Here is a 21805-nt window from a genome sequence, read left to right on the forward strand (position 1 = left end):
GTCAAAACTTCATCAGATTCGATAAATTAGAATTTTATTAATTAATAGATATCAATTAAAAATAGATTAAGAAAAATAGACTTTAATGTGGCATGAAGAAAATGACAGTTTGATAGATTTTTTTTTTTATAATTTCTGAAAAAACATAATAATAGTTGAATAATTTTATCAATTAAAGTAAATTTAGTAGTCAAATTCTAAAATGTTTGATAAGTTGGATGACTTTTCGAGGGAACTAACTTCACTCATTTTATATTATTTTTAGGACGAAAATAAATAAATGATTGCAACATTAATACTCGAGTACAATACTTAAAACAAGAAGATATTTGCTACCACTCCGTACTAGCCACCCAAGAGTAACCAAATAAAAAGAAATAAACAACAAAAACAACCTGCAAAACAAGAAGAAGATATTTTTCAGGTAAGACAAAAAACATTATAATAGTAGAAATTATTAAGGATCAGTGGGACATATCCTGCGTGATAAATTTGACAAGTCTATCATCTTCCAATGTGGCCCAAAAGTCATCACCATTATTATTATTCTCATCACCATTCATCACATTTTGGTCATTTTCATGTTCTTCCACTTTCATCATTGGGGAACTGTTGTCGTGATCATCAATATATTCCTTAAGAGGAAAGTTTGTTTTTGCCTTATTCCCTCTAAACTCTACGGCTTTTTTGTCATAAGCTCTAGCAGCATCTTCAGCAGTAACAAACGTACCAAGCCAAAGTCGTTGGGCTTTATGCGGGTCACGGATCTCGGCGGCCCATTTTCCCCATGGTCTTTGTCTCACTCCCCTAAATTCCTTCTTCGTATTCCTCCTCCTCCTCTGCTTCTTCTTCCCCAACTCCAACTCCACGTGTACTGGGTGAACATTGATACTCCTACGTGGCATTGAATTATCTGACGTGGCTGCATTTTCAACTTCCCATAAAAGCTGAGCAGCTTCTCCGTCGGCTCGACCATCAACGGCGGCTCCAGAGAAAACATGTTTGAGAGCTGACACCATGTAGTGAGATTCTTGTTGATGAGTCAGTTTGTGAGTAAAGCTAGATAAATTATCCATTATTTCCCCTTTCTAGTTCTATAATTGAAAAAATGAAATTACTCGTTTGTTTGTTGTTGTAAATGAAAATAATAATCAAGAGAGGAGTGTGGGCGTATTTATAAGGGTAGTATAGTAATATTGTGTGTATTTTTGGGGTGAGGTGGAACACTAGTCAGACACGAGGTTGACTTTGATGTAGGCCACGTATATTTTTGAGCCCTTTGATGACGTGCCTATTTTTGGAAGATGTGACAAAAGCCACTTTACATTTAACAGCACACCATTTCTAATAAAAGAAATGTAGTATTCGCAGCTTCTAGAAAACTCTTGGAACCTTCCATATATAGGAGCTTCCTTCATTCGGAGGTATCTAAGGAACATTCTACTTTTAAAATTCATCTTAGGTACTCATTCCGTCTGGATTTGTTTGTTATAGTTTTTATTTTTAGAATTAAATTATTTTTGATTAACATTTTGAAATGTATTTTTTCATCATATTAATATGTAAAAAATTATAATTTATAGTATTTTTTTCGAGTAATTCTCAAATATCTATTTTTTTGTTTAAAATAACGAATTAATGCAATCTAATTTATCTTTAAAGATTAATCAAATTGACTCAACATGACAAACAATTCTGGACGGAAAAAGTACTAAGTGACTTGCATAATTCAAAATTATTTTTAATTTAATATAATAAAGTATTTGCAAGGAGTTAAGCGTGTACTATTTTATCTTATGCAGCTTATTTTTATTTGTTAATTATATTAAAAAAAGTAATTATTGGCTCTTTTAGTTGATTTAGAAATTAACATATAATTTATTAATTTATTCTTATTTATTAATTATATTCAGTTTTCAACACATTTCTCAAGGAATAAAATACGTTATATCAAATATAATATATAGTAAAATAGTCATTCTACTTACTAGAGAAAAGTAATATCAAATAAAATTCTACTAAAGTAATATCAAATAAAATTCTACTAGTACATAATGATAATATATACATTATTTTTTCTTATATTTATTACTATTGAATAATCAATCCTTACGAGTATATCAAGTAAATATTGGAGAAGTAAGAATTAGTACTAATTTTCAGTATAAAAAGGTTTTACATACCTTAAAGAGGTCTGTACAAGAATAATTATAACTTCTATGCATTAATATATATATATATTATATTATATATATATAACAGTAACATGTATAGTGTATTTTATTTTGGTTGGGTGTGCGAGCGGTTAGCCATCTTTATGCCACTTGTGTGACCAATCTGCTGAGCCTCACGTTGAGGTTTGACATCAGCTGAATTAACGTGGTCTTTCTTTAGAAATAAAATATCAAATATGCACTTGACAACACAGCATTCTCGTATTCGTAGAATTACGACATGTAATTATCGAAGGTTCCAGAAACAACGACAGATGGAAGCCTCTACACAAAATTATCATTAAATATAAAAACTTCCTTTACCCACAGGCCACAGGAGTGGTAAACTTTTGTCTGGAGTTAAGATTAAAATATCAAATACAAAATATGTCAGAAGTATTAAATACTTTTTTATTTAAATATATAACTGATATTTTTTATTTTATTTCAAATAAATTAGTGTTATACATCATCCAGAAGTATTACAGCTATTACTCTACTTCTTTTCCTTTTAAATTAACGTTTATTTTAAGACATGAAGTTGCATCAATTTTTTTCTTTTTTTTAGAAGGTTTAAATTAAAAAAATTATTTATTTCAAAATAAAGAAATTACCTTATATGTGATCTTAAATATCCACGTCATTCATGTATTTGAAATGGTGACATATATAGGATATAATGTTAATGTTGAACTGAACTTTAATGATCGGACATTTCGTGTGTATATATATATATATATAATGTTGATCGTACTATTATCATTCAATAATTTTTTTTTTAGTTTTGGTTAATACTATTTTATGATGTGACACTTGATAACAATTTTTTGTTTGAATTAATTTTGTATGCATTTATTTTATCTATATCTTACTATTTCTTGAAGATATTTAAAAATATAAATTATTTGCATTGAACCATCACTATCAAATTCATTCCAACTTCAACAGTATTCTTCTCAAGTTGACTATTTGACTAAATGACAACCAATTTCCAAAGTCAAAAAGTGCTTTTTTTTTGCTTTCAAACTTCACAATATGATGTAGTAATAGTTTCAAATGGCCATAAAGGCGTCAATGCTAAATGTCTTAATCCGTAAGTTTCACTGGGACACTTTATTAAAAAATTGAGACTTTCCTATGCAAAGTTGTCAATTCACTAGAAAAGTTCTTTTACGTCTTTTACGCATAGTCAACTTATGTTTTAAATTTTTCACGTGTTCAATCAATTAAAAAAAATATTTAGTGATCTTTTACTATTATTGTTGGTATAGCAATATTTTATAAGTAATAGCTTTTACATTTTTTCTAAAAGAAAAGAATTCAGGCCGCCTTAAATGTGTTGTTCGATTCTTTTCTTGTTTGTATACCGATACTCAGATGGTATGTAAGTGTGCGCGTAAAATATCAAAAATTAAATTATTAAATTAAATTTTAAATTTTTTTAATTTGATATTCGATAATTAATTTATAATTTAATATCATTTGATATTTGATATTTTTCAAATACTGAATTATTTACTTAATAAAAATCATGTATCAATAGGTCTATAACACATTAGAATAAGTTCAAAAGAGAAAGTTAAAAATCTAAACATAAAAACGTCCCAAATGCATATGTTTAGTTGTATCAATATATTCTTCTTAACAATCTTCTTACTTGTTAATCTTCTATTATATCGGACCTTTACATAATCAAATAAAAATAATTGAAATAATAATATTAACTTTGTACTACAATAGGGTATAACTTTAATATAGTATAACTAAAATATCCTGCCGAAGTTAGATTTATCGATCACCAAAATTATCAAACTGAAATTTATAAATTGTACTATTTAATATCTACTTTTACCTACCAATAAATGAATCACCGAATTCAAAATTTGGAAATATTGAATCGAATACAGAAAGCCCACCTCTACTCTCTCTTTTAAAAAATAACTTTTATTATAATCTTAAATTAAAATGTATTTAGTTCAGATTTTAAAACTTATGGATCTTTAAAATGTTAAATTAAATAACTTGTTGATATAATAATAAAAAGAAGACATTCTTTTTTATTTTATTTTTTTCTATTAAGAAAAGAGTGCATATAAAAAAACTTACTGCTATATAATATGATTACAACCTCAACACTTGAGTACTAGAAGATATTCCCTACCACTCCTTAGTCCTTACAAAAGAAATTGAAGTAAAGGAGAAACAACCCAAAAAAAAAACATACATAAACCTAATTAAAGGATGAGAAGAACATATCCTGTGCGACAACTCCATCATCTTCCAACTTCACATAAAATATTCACCTGAAAGTTGTTGTACGGAGTTGTTAATGATTGACGTGCATAGATTCTATGTTGACTTTTGGAGATGTGGCTGGGGTGAGCTGGAACACAGGGTTGACTTATACGTAATTAACAACTCTAATAATTACTTGATGTGCCTATTTGCCCATGTGATTTCGTCAAACAGTTATTCCTCTCGACAGCAAAGCATCTTCGTACGTTATTTAAAAAATATCTTCATAGGTTCTACAAAGATCTTTATAAATTTTACTATATATATATAGGAGGTAGCTTACCATCCAAAAATTGGACTTTATATTTCTTTCTAATTTTTATTACTGTTTCCTCTTGCATAGTCCATATTAATAGGATTGTTGGGTATCTTTCTTTAAAAAAATTATTCTAGACATAAATAAAATATTTATCAATTATTTTAAAACTATTTTCATCATTAAAAATAAGAGCTGTTTGGATTTTAAATTAATTTTGTTTTGGTTGGCTGAAGGCTGTGTAAGGTGCTGAATCAGTAGTTGCACGCATACGTGGTGCGCCAGCCTTTATGCCATTCGTGCATATAAAACTGAGTGACAGCGTAACATTCTCGTATTTAGGAAGTAGAGACATGTCATCCTCGAAGGTTCTGGAAGGAAAATGTAAAAGCTTCTATTATCGGTTGTTTGTTAGTGGAAGATAATATAGAATAAATTATATGATGACATCTATATTGCTACAGTAATATTTTTAAAGCATGTTGCTTTTCAGAACGTACACTATGCTACAACCTACAGTCACTTGAACTTAAGATTTTAAAACGACAAAGTATATTATTATTTTTAAGATAAAAGAAATTCATAGATAACTCTATCATCACCAAAAAAAAATAAAAAATTCTGAAATATTGATAAAACAAAATATAACAAAAAAATTGAAAATGCAGTGATTTGGTCGATAAGTAAACATGGTCAATACACAAATTAAATTGTGCAACTTTTGATTAAGAGTAACAATCTTCATCATCTTCTTCTGGTGGATGAAAGTTGAGATCCGGACGAGGATACTTCACTACAGGAACCACATCATCGCGTATAGCTCTTCCTGCTTTTGTTTGTTGTTCTTCTGCAATATTGTCTCCAACACCCTCCTCTAGCGTTATAGGAGCAGCAACAATCGCTCTTCCTTGTGTTGTTGTATCCATAGGAGAAGATATAGGAAGATCAACGGTCAACTTTATTGGGGGAATTTCTGTATTTATATTTAAAAAAACTTAGTTATAAATAAGTATTTTCAATTCAATAAATAAAAGAAGTTATGATTTCGAATCTTCCTTACTAGAATAATATGAATTTTGATCGGAGTGCATCCTATTCCCATATAAGAGTTGAGGTGGAAGAGTATTTTTTCGTGGAGGTGTCTGATCTTTCTCGATGTAACTAGTGTTAACCGTTTTAGTTGACCCTGATGTGCGTGATCCCTCACCAAATACATCACATAATCGCCTACGTGGAGTGTATGTGCGTGATCCATCACCAAACACATAACGTAAACGCTTAGCCATAATCCGGATGTTCTCTTCTATTTCTGTTTTCTTTTGTTGCTTCGCAATAGCCACAGCTGCAAGATCTGACTGCTTCTTTGTTTTTTCCTCCAAAATCTTCTCTCGTTCACCCTTTTGAGCTTGATCATTAGCAGACATTTCCTTGTTAGATACTAGAGAGGGTTGTAATTGAGCTCCACGTATGGGCAGATTAACGGTCAATCGTATTCCAGGAGATCCCTGAATGTTCTCTTTTATTTCTGTTTTCTTTTGTTGTTTTGCATTAGCAACAGCTTCAAGAGCAACCTCTTTTTCTTGTGCCGCATCCTTTTTTTGTGTTGCCTCATGTTTTGCTTTTTCCTCCAAAATCTTCTTTCGTTTTTCCTTTTGCGCTTGATCATTAGTAGATATTTCCTTGTTAGACACTAAAGGAGGTTGTAATTGAGCTCGACCTATAGGCAGATCAACAGTCAATCGTATTCCAGGAGAACTCCGGATTGTCTCTTTTATTTCTGCTTTCTTTTGTTGTTTTGCAATAGCAACCTCTTTTTCTTGTGCTGCATCCTTTTTTTGTTCTGCCTCTTTTTTTGCTCTTTTCTCCAAAATCTTCTCTCGATTTTGCTTTTGCGCTTGATCATCAGTAGATGTTTCCTTGTTAGACACTAGAGGAGGTTGTAATTGAGCTCTACCTATGGGCAAATCAACGGTCAATTGTATTCCAGGGGATCCATCTTTTACTTTTGCTATCTTTTGTTGTTTTGCAGTGGCAAGAGCAACCTCTTTTTCTTGTGTTGCCTTTTCCTTCAAAATCTTCTCTCGTTCACCCTTTCGCACTTCATCATTAGTAGATATTTCCTTGTTAGACAGTAGAGAAGGATGTAATTGAGGCCCACCTATTGGAAGATCAACGGTCAATCGTATTCCAGGAGATCCTGTATTAATATTTGAAAAGACATTGTTATAAATAAGTATATTGAACTTAAAAAGTTATGATTTTGAAAAAATATATGTATTTTTTCTTACTAGAGCCTAATGAATTTGAATTGGGTTGCATCTCATTCCCAGTCAAGATTTGAGAATGTGGATGAATGTCATGTTGATTTTTTTGGTTGTCTATTTTAGTTGGTCTCTTAATTAGAATGGGTTCTCCAAGTGCTGATATGCTGCGTGATCCATCACCAAACACATCACACAATCGTTTACGTGGAGTGTATGTGCGTGATCCATCACCAAACACATAACGCAATCGCTTAGCCATGAATAGGATCTTATCTTCTACTTGGGCTTCCTTTTGTTGTTTGGCAACAACCTCTTTTCCTTCCTTCAAAACCTCCTTCTGTGCTTCATCATCGCTAGATACATCCTTGTGAGATCCATGTATGGGTAGATTAACAACTAAGCGCATTGCGTCAGTCAATTTTATGGTGCCAAATCCTGCATAAATTTTAAAGATTCAGTTATAAATAATATTTTTAAACCAAATTAATTTTGATTTCAGTCCTACTTTCACTTGCAGGATGAGGAATGACATCACTTGAAAAAATAGGAGGAACAAAATCATTCTCAGTGCCATTGGAATTGGACGAAGAAGTGTCTCTCTTGTTCTTCATCTGTCCAAAGAAATAAAAACAATCATATCATCATACGAGGAAATACAAATAATTGATTTGCACGTATTTGAATTAATTGAAAAAAACAAAATTAAAGTTAACTTTCTACTTTAAGTTACTTGGACTCGGGTTTGAATATTCGATATAAGTGCGGATCTAGAAATTGAATTCTCTGTAACCTAATTTTTTCTAAGATTTGGGGATACAGATCTATGTGTGGATACATGTACAAAAAGTTATAAATTTATATTATGTGAAAAAATCTAGGAGAAAATAATGATCAATAAGAAAATCAGATAAAATGAAAGAGAACAAAAATAGAAATTTATATATACAGCATATTCTATTTTCTTAATTTCACCTCAGGTTTTATTTTAATCACATACATTATTATATTTTTGTAGAAAATTTCTCCCTCGGATTTGATCGACGTATTAAAAGTTGGTTGACCAGAATAGGTACGGATCCCACAACTCACACCCATATTGTATCGACACGGATACACCAAAATAAAAAATTCAAGCAACTTAGCAATTTTCATAGATAACCAAATTAGAGAAACTTACATTCTTTTTATCCTTTGAAGACCTTTTCTCAGTCGAAGCATTGTCAGATTCTGATGATGAAGCCATATGTGCTTAATTGAAAGAAGCAAGATTAGTACTGTTTATGAGTGATGAAGTGAGAAAAATTAATAATGGAAGACTTCTATTTATAGCTCTTACATGTAATCTAGTCATTGATGATTTGTTGACCCTCTTGTCAAATATTTATAAGATTTACTTGCCATCAATTTAATTTGGTATATACATTTATTAAAATTCATAATTTGTTAAAATTGTTTTCCCAAAGCAATTAATTAAGAATTATTACATATTAATTGAATTACATGCGAATTGGAATAATATTTGACAATTATCAAATTGATTTATATTACAGCCTTTTATTATCGACTTCTTTTTTTACTTCATTAGAATTTGTATATTTTTTTTTTGTTTATTTTAATTCACGTAACAATTCTTCTGTAAAAGGATAATCATTATTTTTTTGAACTAAAAAAGAGAAATATTGATTAAATGTATAGGCTAAGGATATCTTATAATGATGAAATTAGTTATATTTATAATAATTGAAACCCCAATATTCATTTATACAATTGAAAATAGCATGCTATCAACCTTGGAGAACTGATGCGAAAGAAAAAAAATTTGAAAATAGCATATATTAATATCCATATAAGTACATTTCGATGTAGGAGATACCAAAAAAATAATTTAATTAAGGTCAAATTCTTAAAGATTGTAGTTAGTTCGATCTTAAATTATTTTCAATTATAATTTATGTAAGACTTTATCATTTTCAATCAAAACTAATTTATTTATATAGGCAATAGAAAATATCTCTACTTTTATATCACTTGACTCTCATTTCATGGATAGTTATTTTAATTACTTGTCCAATTATAAAATCAAAAGAATTTTTTTATATTCTCTTATTTTTATCTTTAGTATTAAATAACTGCATAAAGTAATAATAGTAATCAAAATAAAGCTTCAAAATAGTATTAATAATATTTATTTAGTGAATACACCTCTAATTATTATTTTAAGAGATGTCATATTAAAAATGAAGTAGTAAGAGAGTGGAATAAGAACAAAAGAGTATGCATACATACATGTACACACCTTTAATGCATATTATATTGAAATAATAATCATACAAATAATATTAATTATGTGAAAATTCACAAATATATTATTCTACTTACAATATTAATGAACTTAAGGAAAAAGTAATAAATACCTAATATATATATATATATATATATATATATATATATATATATATATATATATATATATATATATATGTAATATAAAAAGGGTAAGATGGACAATACGTAAAATAAAGGAGGAAGTCGATGATTATTCCAAATTGAGGAGGGAGTTTGATTCTAAAAAACAAAAATGAAGGATGAAAATGATTTTCACAACAAAATTATTACAATATTTCTTTTTGGTTCACTGATATGGTCAAGAAAAAATTTGAGTTGAGGATAACTATTCAATATTTTCATTAACACAATAACAACTAATATATCACAATTAAAAAAAAAATATTTAAAGTTTAGTATATGAATCATTTGCATTAACTATGATTCACACTTGAGCTCGTTTTCTCTAGTGCTTCCACAAATTATAAAATGAGGATTCTAGTATAAAGACAAAAAAAGAATAAAAATATAAAAAAGGCAGACAAAACATAGAATTTCAGTTTGATGATACAATAAATAATAACGAATGAAGTTTATTAAAGAAATTAATAAGATACCTGAGATTTTGTATTTTGTGTTATTGTTTGTGGAGATTTGGATGCAAATAATATTATTTCTTCAATGTTTTATCAGACAGTAGAATGAAATTTCGAATTGAATCTGAATATAATGAAATGATTCATGCACTCTTCAACAAATTAATGTGGTGACTTTTTGAGCTTTTCTTTTTCAATTAATATTGTAAATTTTTTAACATTCTAAAATGAGAAAATAGATGAATGGCCTTCTTAATTGGAAAAAAATCAAATATTATAAATGTTTTTCAATATTCTATAATAAGAAAATAGATAAATAGTCATCATAATTCCAAAGAACGCCACATCATCAAGTTAAGGATCCTCTTTTTCTTTTTAATTAATATTTAATAATATATTTTAACATTCTAAAAAAATAAAATTAAATATATAATAAACATTTTTTAATATTCTAAAATAAGAAAATAAATAATAGGTCATCTCAATTACTGGGCTGAGGATCCTCTTTTCTTTTTTTTGACTAATATTTTAAATTACTTATAACATTCTTAAATTGAAAAATAGATAAATCGTTTTAATTAAAAAAATGTAACATTACTAGGCTAAGAATCCCCTTTCCTTTTTAACTAATACTGTTAAAGAATGACAAAAGTCCCACATCGGTGATTAATGAGATGGGTGGACTCTTTATAAGGCTTGGGCAATCCTCCATCCTTTGAGCTAGCTTTTGGGGTGTGAGTTAGGCCTAAGACCTAATTTTACATGGTATCAGAGCAGGGCCCGTCTCACCCGATGTTGGGGTCCCCAAAATCAAAATTGTCCACGCACCAGATGCTAAGCACTTGGGGTGTTAAAGAATGACAAAAGTCCCACATCGGTGATTAATGAGATGGGTTGACTCTTTATAATGCTTGGGCAATCCTCCATTCTTTGAGCTAGCTTTTGGGGTGTGAGTTAGGCACCGTAATTGTTTTTTTTTTTAACATTTTAAGAATAAGAAAATAAATAATGAAAGATAATCTTAATTTAAAAAAGCCTCATATCACCGAGGTAAGGATCCTCTTCTATTTTTTTTAATCAATATTGTAAATGTCTTTAATATTCTAAAATAAGAAAATAAATAAATGGTCATTTTAATTTCAGGGAGGGTCAAATCACCGAGTTAAGGAATTGTTTAAAAAAAACTAATGTAGTAAATGTTCACTGATATTCTACAATAAGAAAATAGATAAATGATCATCTTAATTTCAGAGAGCGTCACATCATAGGCTAAGGATCCTATTTTTAAAAAAATAAATATAGTAAATGCTTTCTAACATTCTAAAATAAAAAAAAAAGATAGATAAATGATCTATCTTATTATTTTTAAAGAGTATCACATCAGCAGCCTAAGGATTTTTTATTTTATCTTTTTTAAAAAAAACTAATATTGTAGATATTTTTTGACATTTTAAAATAAGAAAATAGATAAATGGTAGAAAATCATCTCACCCCGATTATTAATTGAGTACCTATAAATATTATTAAGACTGTAAATTTTAAATAGGTATTGATCAAAATAATTTTAAATTTTAGTCAAAAATAAATTTTATATATAATATATGAATTTATATGATATTAGTAAATCATCTCATTTAGTTTAAAATGAACGTTTGCAAATATTAATGCTAATTTTATGTGCTGTGGAGTAAAATTTAAATGTTTAATCTAAAATAAGTTTATATATTTTTGTGTGGTAGCTAGTAAGTTATTTATCTGAAGTAAATTAAATGAGGTGTTTACTAATCAATTTGAATTAGTTATAATATTTATTTATCAATTTAACTGTTATTTATTTTAATTTGAGGTGATTTGACTAAAAAAACAATTCGATTCAAAATGTGATAAGGTGTCCACAATCCATTCAATAAAAAAATGACTAACACTGAGACTTATAATCACTAAAATTTCTATAATAAAGTTTTAAAATTTAATATTTTATCTTAGAAGGAAGAGAAATGACATTTTCAAATCCACGAAAAATTTACATAGATACTCATATTAACATACATGAAACGAACAAGATAAATACTTTCACCTTAAGCATTTTTTATGTTATAAGTAAATTTTAATAGAAACATATATTACATCTTCAAAATTATTTACAAAATCATTTACAAAACAATATATTATGTGTGTATGATAATAAAATGTATGTATATAATTTGTGCATTTAATTTAATTATTTCTTCAATTTTTTTAAAATGAAATTATGATATACCAAATATTATCAATAATTAAAAAATTTAAACCAAATAAAACCAAAGTCAAATAAAAGTGATTTATTTAATCAATTTGTTTGATTTGATTTCTTCGGTTTGCATCGATTTTTTTTTCAAATCTTAAATACCTCTAGTTTTATGTATGCATTTTTACGATAGTAGATTATCAAATTACTAAATATTAAGTGAATACACATAAATATTAGTAACATTATATCTCGTAAACTTGAGAAAAAGCTAGAAAAGTTCTTTTTTATGTATTTAAGACTATTAGTATTTCTTTTTTTAAAAAATATAATAAATGATTGCACCCTCTTTTAACAGTGCAATACATTACTAAATACTAGAGTCTACAAGATATTGCCTACCACTCCTTAGTAGCCACGCAAATGAAGTCGAAGCAAACGAAAAACCAATAGTTTGGAACCTAAAAATATAAAATGTTAATAAAAGTTTTAAAACGGTATATAAATTTTTATTTTAATCAAAAGGGTAAAATTGCTACAAGAGCAGCAATGTTATTTGCCCGAAAAAGCACCCAAAAAAGCAAAATCACTGCAATAACAACAATTTGCAAAATAATTTTTTTAAATAATTTTTTAATAAATTGCCTAAGCAGCAATTTTTATTTACTACTTATTTTTAAAAATCATTTAAAAAAATTATTTTAAAAATCGCTGCTATTGCAGCAATTTTATTTTTTCCGGCGAGCAACATCGCTGCTCTGGTAGCAATTTTGCCCTTTTGATTAAAATAAAAATTTATAAACCGTTTTAAAATTTTTGTTAATATTTTATAACTTTTAGATTCCGAACTCGAAAAAAACAAACCCAAAGAGATGAGATATTTTTCATCATACAGAAAAACCTAAGCCGAACATATCCATTTGACAAGTCCATCATCTTCTAACGTCTCCCAAAAGTCGTCTTCATCACCATTCTGTATACTACTACCATTTTCACCATTAACAGCCACGTCACCACCATTAAGGACTTGTACTAATAATTCTCTCTCTTCTTCCATTACTACACTAGCCAACTTGTTAATCTCATCATTGACCGCCCTAGCAGTATATTCTGAAATAGGAAAATTGGTTTTAGCCTTTTCACCTCTAAATTCTATAGCTTTTTTGTCGTAAGCTCTAGCAGCATCTTCAGCAGTAGCAAAAGTACCAAGCCAAAGTCGTTGGGCTTTATGCGGGTCACGGATCTCCGCGGCCCATTTTCCCCATGGTCTTTGTCTCACTCCCCTAAATTCCTTTTTCATATTCCTCCTTCTCCTCTTCTTCCCCTTCCCCAACTCCACATTAATGCTGCTCCTACGTGGCATCGAATTAGCTGACGTGGATGAACTACCACCGCTAGCATTTTGTACTTCCAACAAAAGCTGAGCAGCTTCTCCGTTCGCTCGGACGTCGCCGGCGCCGGCGCCGGAGACAACATGTCGTAGAGCTGACACCATGTAGTAAAGTTCTTGGTTTTCAGTCAGCTTGTGTGCGAGGGGATAACTGTTATTTTCTTCAAGTAGAGAATCTTGACGGAATCTATTCATTTTTTTTTTCTTAGCTGAATTTTGTCTGTTGTATGATATATAGAATTGTGTGCTTATTTATAGATTTCGTTTGGGTATATGTGGCTTCGGTAGAGTGAGCTTGGAATACTTGCTGCACACCAAGTTAACTCAAATGTAGGCCACGTAATGAACAACACTGATTACTCCACGTGGCTATTTAGCGAAAAATTGGCCCATGTGATACATTCGTAGGTTCTAAAGTTACTTAAAAAGGAAAATATCTTCGTAGGTTCTGGAAAGAACTTAGGACTTTCTATAAATAGAAGCTTCCTTCATTCGGGGTAACTACTACTCTGAATTGGATCAGAATCGAAGCTAGAATTTTCAATAAGAGAGTTTAAAATCTGAAAAAATAATCATACAAAATAGTCGAAGGAGGTTCGACATCTATTACATACCTAATAAATTATTTTAACCATATAAAAATAATATAATTTTCCGGAGGTTCGGATGAACTCGCTTAACATACTGTAGCTCCGACTGATTGGATTCTATATTTCTAATAATAAAATAAATTTTATACTAGTGAATTTAAGCATTATTACCTAATATTAGTAAAAAGAAAATACTCTCTTCGTTTAAAAAAATGATCTGTTTTTTCTTTTAATCCGTTTCAAAAAGAATGACCTCATTTCCACATGACTGTTTAAGATTACAAGATTAAAGAGTGATTTTATAAATTTAACTTAACTTTAATTTAAAACCACTAAATTTAAAAGTCTTATTTATACACTTAAACTCTATGTCAAATTAATTCAAATTATTCATTCTTCGTAAAAGAGAGAGTAGTACAATTCCCTCAGCTGGCCTCTGCTGTGTATTAATTGAATTATAGTGTATCCTATTAAAAAGAATTTTTATGATATAGATTTTAAAAAGTCAAATATTTTTTTTAAAATTTTTTAAACTATTCTCTTACAAAATATTAAGCGGTTAAAGAAATCTCACCGTATAAAGGGTAAATAAAAATAATTAATAATTTCTTAAAATTTTGAATATTCACTTAAAAGTTTCAAACAATTTATTTAATATAGAGCAGAGGGAGTTGTAATTTAAAATTATTTTTAAGTACGGTTAATATTCTCTCTATCTCATATTAGTTGATCATTTTTCTTTATACATATTAAAAAATCATAATAAAAAGATTATTTTACTAATTTACTTTTTGAAAAACTTTTTGAGAATTATCCAAATAAATATAAATACTTTTAAAAATAATTAATTACAAGAATAATATTAAAAAAATTAATTACTATTCTCTCTTTTTAATAAGATAACAACTAATATGAACCAAGACATTTTTATTTGGATTGACTTAAAAATAAACTTGTAAATCAAAAAAAAGAAAAAATTTAAATAACTTTTAAGTCAAAAATTAAAAAATAAGAAAATCCTATTTTTAACTTTTAAGTTATTTCACTTTTTTAAAATTTATTTATATTATATTGATATTTATTGAATACTTCCAAAAGGTAAAAAATTGACTCTGTTTTAAAGTTCATCTAAACACCTCTCTTAGTTTTGGAGTTCGATGGCTTGTGTAAGCTGCTGAATCACTAACTGCGTACTACGTGGTGTGCCATCTTGCCTCCATTTGACGGCTTTGCTAAGCCACGTAACACCTAGGAAGTTCACTCCGTTGTGCTGAATGACGTGGCTCTTACAGGCTTAATTAGTACTCCTGCTTCCTAAGGCAAATATACAGTTGACACCGCAATATTCGTAGAACATCTCATCCTCGAAGGTTCTGGAAGGAAAACCTAAAAGGGTTATTTTGTTGAACGAGATGACATCTAATTGATTAATAATATTTTTAAAGCATGTTATTTATTATTGTTATAAAGAACATGTTTTTAATCTATTTAACTATTCACTTCTAAATGAAGAATATTAATATTATTTATTTTTAAATGAGTTAAATATTCAATGGATAGATACTCCAATATACACATATTGATTACGCATTGTGCCACGCTTACTCAATACTTGTACAAGATATTTTCTACCACTCCTTAGTAGCCACTCAAACGACAAACAAACGAAAGAATAAAGATATTTTCAGACCCCATAAAACAACCTAATCTGAATAGAGGATCATATTTTGTGTTATCCGCTTGAAAAGTGCATCATCTTCTAACGTCTCCCAAAAGTCGTCCTCATCACAATTTTGCATACTATTACTCCTATTTTCACCATTTAATTCTCTCTCTTCTTCCATTACTACTGTTGGCGACATGTTAATCTCATCATTGATCGCCCTAGCAGTATATTCTGAAATAGGAAAATTGATTTTAGCCTTTTCACCTCTAAATTCTATAGTTTTTTGTCGTAAGCTCTAGCAGCATCTTCAGCAGTAGCAAACGTACCAAGCCAAAGTCGTTGGGCTTTATGCGGGTCACGTATCTCCGCAGCCCATTTTCCCCATGGTCTTTGTCTCACTCCCCTAAATTCCTTTTTCGTATTCCTCCTTCTCCTCTTCTTCCCCTTCTCTAACTCCACATCAATACTCCTACATGCCAAATTACCACTACTAGCATTTTCAACTTCCAACAAAAGCTGAGAAGCTTCATCGTTATCGCCGGTACCGGAGACAACATGTCGGAGAGCTGACACCATGTAGTAATTTTCTTGTTCTTGAGTCAGTTTGTGTGTGAGGGTATAGCTCACATTCTCTTGTTCAAGTAGAGAATCTTCGCATAAAATAGTCATTCAATCTTTTCACTCCTAAAATAAGCAAAACTGACACTCCTGAAATTTGTTGTAGTAGTATAGTAATGATAAAGTTGTGAGCTTATTTATAGACTTCGTTTTGACTTTTGGAACACACTGAATGTACACGAAGTTGACTTATATTTAAGCCACTTAAGGAGTCTTATCTCTTTTATATACGGTCAAATAGTCAACCTGGTCTTTCCACGTAACAGCAAGGCATATTCGTACATTCTATAGTTACTGAAAAAAGGATATATTTCGTACGTTTTAGGAGCTTTGACATTCGAAGGTAACAAAACATCCAAAAATCGAACTTTCTATTTCTAAATTTCAGAAGTTTTAATTAAATTGTTCGTGTATGATAAGGTCTTTAAAAGAAATATTTTAGACATAAATAAAATACTAGTATCTTTTTTTTTTATCAAACTTCTACTAATTATTTTTAAGTTAGTCTTCTTAAAAAAAAAATTCTCCGTCCTATTTTATGTGGCTCCGTATTATTTTCTTTTGATCAGTTTCCAAAAAAATGTCGTATTTTTTTATATAGTAAGTATTTAAAGGTATAATTCCTCTTTTACCTTTGTTGATTCCACTTAATCTTAAATAATACTTTAATATATTTATGAAAAGAGAGAAAAGTAAGTTCACTTTTGAAGGATAATTTGATAAACAATTCAAAGCTTTCATTTATTTTTTAAATTTCATACCGAATCAAGTGATGTCACATAAAATGAGATGGATGGAATAGTAATTAAGATTTTCTTTGTCTCAAGGATAAATAAGAAAAAAGTCTTAAGTCATAATTTATTTGTTTAAACTCTGAATTACTTATTTTAAATTATGGACAAAAAATCATTTTATATTAATGGTAAGAAGTCCTGGTAACAATGTATCTGAGGCAAACTCTTTTACAAAAAGCACTTGAGTTAGAGCTTGTATGACATGTTATTGAGTGCCCAAAAATAATTCTACTTTCACAGAATTAGAAAAACAAAAAGAAGTTAACAATAATATTTTTGTTAAGATTAGGAAAAAAATAACAATTAAATATTTAACGCTTCAATGTATAATATTGATTGAAAAATTGAATATGAACAATTTAATATAATAAAATAAAAATTTAATGTAATTTCTTCTAATCAATGTTTAAACTAGTTTCTTTTTTAATAAAATAGTCTTAATTAAAAGTACATTAATACTTATCTTTAATCGTAATTTAACTCTCAAAAATACTTTTTTTAAAAGATTAATCAAGTACAATTTACTTATAGAAAACGCCTTTTCAAATAAACTAGTCAAATACTAATTGTTTTTTTCAAAAACACATTTTTTCAAAAAAGATTTTTAAAAAAAAAGACTTTCTGAATATAACCGATTTTTATCGGCAATGCTAAATAAGTTCTTAGAGTGTGTTTGGTATGAAGGAAAACATTTTCTGGAAAGTGTTTTTCAATTTTCTCATGTTTGGTTGGGACAAAAGTTTTGAAAAATGTTTTCCAAATCAACTCATTTTCCTCAAAATTAAGGAAAATGATTTCCCTTCAAAAATTAAGGAAAACATTTTTCAAAACTCTCCTCTAATTTTAGATTACATTTTTTTTTTTTTGGAAAACAACAATTTAAAAATCAGCATGTATAATATATATGTGGATATATTATATACATATACACAATACAAGAGAGTACATAGATATGAAAAGTGAAAAAGAGAAGGACAAGCAACTTGTAAAAAAAAAAGAAGCTTTTTAAACTTGACAAATAATATGGTTTTGTACTACTAGTTTGCGAAGCTGGTTTTCCTCATCATCCTCATAAACTCTTCCGCACTTACTTCTCCATCACCTAATACAATAAGATCTACATCAGTATACTTATTAAAAAAATAGTATACTGAAATTTAAGGAAGATTTAATGTGAGAAACAAACTTACGATCACGATCTGCTGCCTCTATCATCTCTTGTATTTCTTTTGCGCTGAAATTTTCACCCAACTCCTTTGCAATTTGCTGAATATCAGCAGCAGATATTTTCCCCTGCATTCTCAAGATACATTATTATTACTAACGGATTGGTGGAGAACGATTCAAAACTACTCTGTGGATATTAAAGACTTACATTTTTATCTTGATCTAGTATGTTAAATGCTTTCGCGAGATCCTCTTTAGTGTCCCTCTCCCCTATCTTGGCCGTCATCATGTGTACAAATTCATCAAAATCAATTGCACCACTACCATCCTTGTCGACATCAGCAATCATTTGCTCAACTTGCTGATAACAAAATGGTCCGTTTGACATGTAGTAGTATTAATAAATCATAAACCAAAAGAGGACGTAAACTAAAAGGGATTGAAAAATTACCTCCTCTGTCATTTCAAATCCAAGGGCCCTGCAATACAAGTTACATTAGCACATAACTTAGATTGATTTAACTTGAGAAAAGAAATTACCAAACCTCATAGCAACATTCAGCTCACTGGCATCAATAGTTCCTGAACAGTAGCAGTTACAAAAAAATAAAAAAATTAAAGACAACACGCACAAAAATCTGTTAAAATATGTATTAGGATGGAAACAGTTCCATACCAGAGCCATCGGTGTCAAAGAGCTCGAATGCTTCTTTGATCTCTTGCCTTTTCTGCTGTGTAAGCCCAGGATGACGGTTTCTAGTCTCCTTTCTTGACATCTTTCTACTTACGCTTGCCTGATGATAAGATACACAAGTAGGCAAAATACAGTTTGTTCACAAGTAAAAGAAAAAATAGGAAATGAGATTTTACTTTCATTTGAAGTGTGGGATAAAGCATGAAAATCATAAGATGTAACCACAACATAGTTTAAACACATTGGCATCTTCCACGGATTCAGCCGTTAATTTACAATAATATTGCTCGGTAATCAGCCACAGCATAAAGCTCTCCATCTAGTTTTTCTTTTTTCCTATTAAACCTGAGGCGTGCGCCTAACTCACAAAATCATGTGTTACAGTCTTATAAATAAACTAAATCTCCCAATTTGTACTACTGCCAGCCAAAATTTCATTTTGAAAGAGCAAGCCATTGAAGAGAAAAGAAACGTGCAGATAAACCTTTCATAATAACCTAATCTACTAAAAAAAGTCAAAACGTTGACCATCTTCACCACCAGGCAAAAAAAATCCAAGATAATTATGTTGACCCTAACCAAAAGGTGCTAGATAGATAGGAAAAGCGAAGCCACACAAAGATGGCAAATGGCCCTATGTGTAAACCTTTGCCAAACGAGTCTCTATCTAATGAGATCAACAAAATTAATATGCAAAATTACTTATTCTAGTGTCACTGTCCTTTGAATCATCAATTTCATGATATTATAAGAAAATATCTTCACAATATTGACCAGGATAAGTAGATTTTGGTCAACATAAACTTATCAAAAGAAGCAAAATATAAAAAGAAACAGATATTTGTACCCAAATCAATAATCATCAAATTTTCTTCAAACAAATTATCTTAGTCGAACGACATTAAAAATATCCCTCCGAATGAGTAATTGACATCTGCTTTTTATAAATTTTGGGGGTCTTTGTTTTTTATCAGCAAACATAGAGAATATTAAATTGCATAATTCGGGAGATCCATGAAGAATAAAGCCAATTTTATCCTATAATTAGGTTGCAATTTAATATAATTTTTCAAAATGAATAACTTTGCAAACGCACTGCTGCGACGTGAAGATGATCTAATATAAAACATGACATCAATGGGAAAAAATGATATTTTTATTTTATGAAATAGAAAGTATAAAGAAGATTTACCATAATTTATATTGGGAAATCTGTGTCGCTGTATGTATAGGTTGATGTAATGCAAGACGCTGAGAGAAGAAGAGCGTTTGATATGATTTAAGTGGAGAGAAGAAATGTTTGAAGATCCGGGTTACGCTTAATGGGCCACTATTTTATTTAGGATTTTCTTGCTAATTTAGCCACCTGGCTAAAAAAATTTGAAAACATTCATCCGCTAGATTAGATTAGTTTCCAATGTATTAATAAAAAAAAAAATATATATATATATATACACACATTGCATTAATTAATTATATTGACGAACATTTGAATTAAAATCTTGACTGAGGTGTAGGTAAACTGTATAAATATAGTGTATATAAGTGGTATACATTGCAACAATTTATTTCTTCAACGAGTTAAAGTATTTTTTTTAATTGTCCCCTAAACAGACCTAAATTTGAGATGTGAATTCATCTCGATGCTTCGAGCTATTTGATATATTTATTTTAATTTTGTGAATTGAGAAAGATCACGGTTGAATTTTTAAATTTGAGCTTTAAAACTCTTCAACGGCAAATTTCAATGGACATTAGTTCAACTCAAAATAAAATTTTCGGACAAGGACTTGATAATGGAAAAATATCAGAGAGAGGGTGAAAAAACAACAAAGGAAGACGACATAGAAAACAGAGGATGAAGGTAAAAAATAAACAGAAAGAAATGTAAGATGAGGAGGGAAATGAACTTAGGAATTGTATTTACAGTTGACATATCCAAAATTTTATGTAGGAAGAATTCGATAAATGTAAATTTTTGAGGATATTTTCATTTTGGAAAATATATATATAAAAAATCATTCTCTTCTTTTCAAGAGAGAAGCTATAAAATACTGCTTCCAGAAATGGAAAAACAATTTCTGTTGCTACTCAAAAATATCTTCTCTTTTGTTACAAAACTTGACCAACACCAATGTGTGTACATTTATTTCTATATTCCGTGAAGAATTGGACATCTTTATATTAAAATCTGGAATAAATTCGATTTTAAGATAACAAAAAGTTTTAGTAAAAGTCTTGGTGCCACATAATATTGTAGTATCTTTAAATTACAAGTTTAAAAAATCTTCTATTCTACTGTCTACACAAGGGTTGACTAATTTTTCTTTATTTTAGAATTGTCATATTGAATCGACTCGCATCAATTGAACCAAAACAGAATAAATTTTTAAAATAAATTCTTGAAAACTCAATCAAACATGCTATATACCTGGACAACCTAGCTTCAAGAAGCATCAAATGAACATGTAACAGGTAGAAAACAGTTCAAATAAGAGTAAATTATGTGAATTGAACATATTAGTATGAGTGGTACATGAGACCACAATAACAGTTGAGCATATTACTATCGATTATGAAATCAACCTACAGTTGCATACTAAAAAGGTCAAATGTCAACCTCACAACATACTTATCATGATGTTAATTAAGACCATGACAAGACTTGTGCTTCAAAACAAATTACAAAACAACACTTATCATGGACATA

The 21805-nt window shown here is 29.1% G+C and overlaps 5 protein-coding genes across 5 annotated transcripts; all 5 read right to left on the bottom strand.

The window, feature by feature from the left end:
* Window positions 1-464: 464 nt before the first annotated feature.
* Window positions 465-1076, bottom strand: ERF-J1 (ethylene response factor J.1). Its single transcript, XM_010318975.2, has one exon. It carries the CDS (start codon window positions 1074-1076, stop codon window positions 465-467), a length of 612 nt encoding a protein of 203 aa, XP_010317277.2.
* Window positions 1077-5086: 4010 nt separating this feature from the next.
* LOC138342200 (uncharacterized) lies at window positions 5087-8271 on the bottom strand. Its single transcript, XM_069294422.1, has 5 exons — window positions 8206-8271; window positions 7534-7639; window positions 7216-7463; window positions 5825-7007; window positions 5087-5737 (listed from the first exon to the last, which is right to left on the bottom strand). The coding sequence occupies exons 1-5, from the start codon at window positions 8269-8271 to the stop codon at window positions 5490-5492; spliced, it is 1851 nt and encodes a 616-aa protein (XP_069150523.1). The 3' UTR covers window positions 5087-5489.
* Window positions 8272-13037: 4766 nt separating this feature from the next.
* On the bottom strand, window positions 13038-13804 carry ERF-J2 (ethylene response factor J.2). The gene has a single exon (XM_004233583.4). The coding sequence runs from the start codon at window positions 13759-13761 to the stop codon at window positions 13078-13080; it is 684 nt and encodes a 227-aa protein (XP_004233631.1). The 5' UTR covers window positions 13762-13804; the 3' UTR covers window positions 13038-13077.
* A 2291-nt stretch (window positions 13805-16095) lies between these two features.
* On the bottom strand, window positions 16096-16398 carry LOC101251748 (ethylene-responsive transcription factor RAP2-6-like). The gene has a single exon (XM_004233582.4). It carries the CDS (start codon window positions 16396-16398, stop codon window positions 16096-16098), a length of 303 nt encoding a protein of 100 aa, XP_004233630.3.
* A 1714-nt stretch (window positions 16399-18112) lies between these two features.
* Window positions 18113-20467, bottom strand: LOC101244728 (caltractin). Its single transcript, XM_004231987.5, has 7 exons — window positions 20288-20467; window positions 19078-19195; window positions 18947-18983; window positions 18853-18880; window positions 18610-18762; window positions 18425-18527; window positions 18113-18336 (listed from the first exon to the last, which is right to left on the bottom strand). The coding sequence occupies exons 1-7, from the start codon at window positions 20288-20290 to the stop codon at window positions 18272-18274; spliced, it is 507 nt and encodes a 168-aa protein (XP_004232035.1). The 5' UTR covers window positions 20291-20467; the 3' UTR covers window positions 18113-18271.
* Between the last annotated feature and the right edge of the window lie 1338 nt (window positions 20468-21805).

The sequence above is a fragment of the Solanum lycopersicum genome, chromosome 2 (assembly GCF_036512215.1).
Source record: "Solanum lycopersicum chromosome 2, SLM_r2.1".
NCBI classification, from domain to species: domain Eukaryota; kingdom Viridiplantae; phylum Streptophyta; class Magnoliopsida; order Solanales; family Solanaceae; genus Solanum; species Solanum lycopersicum.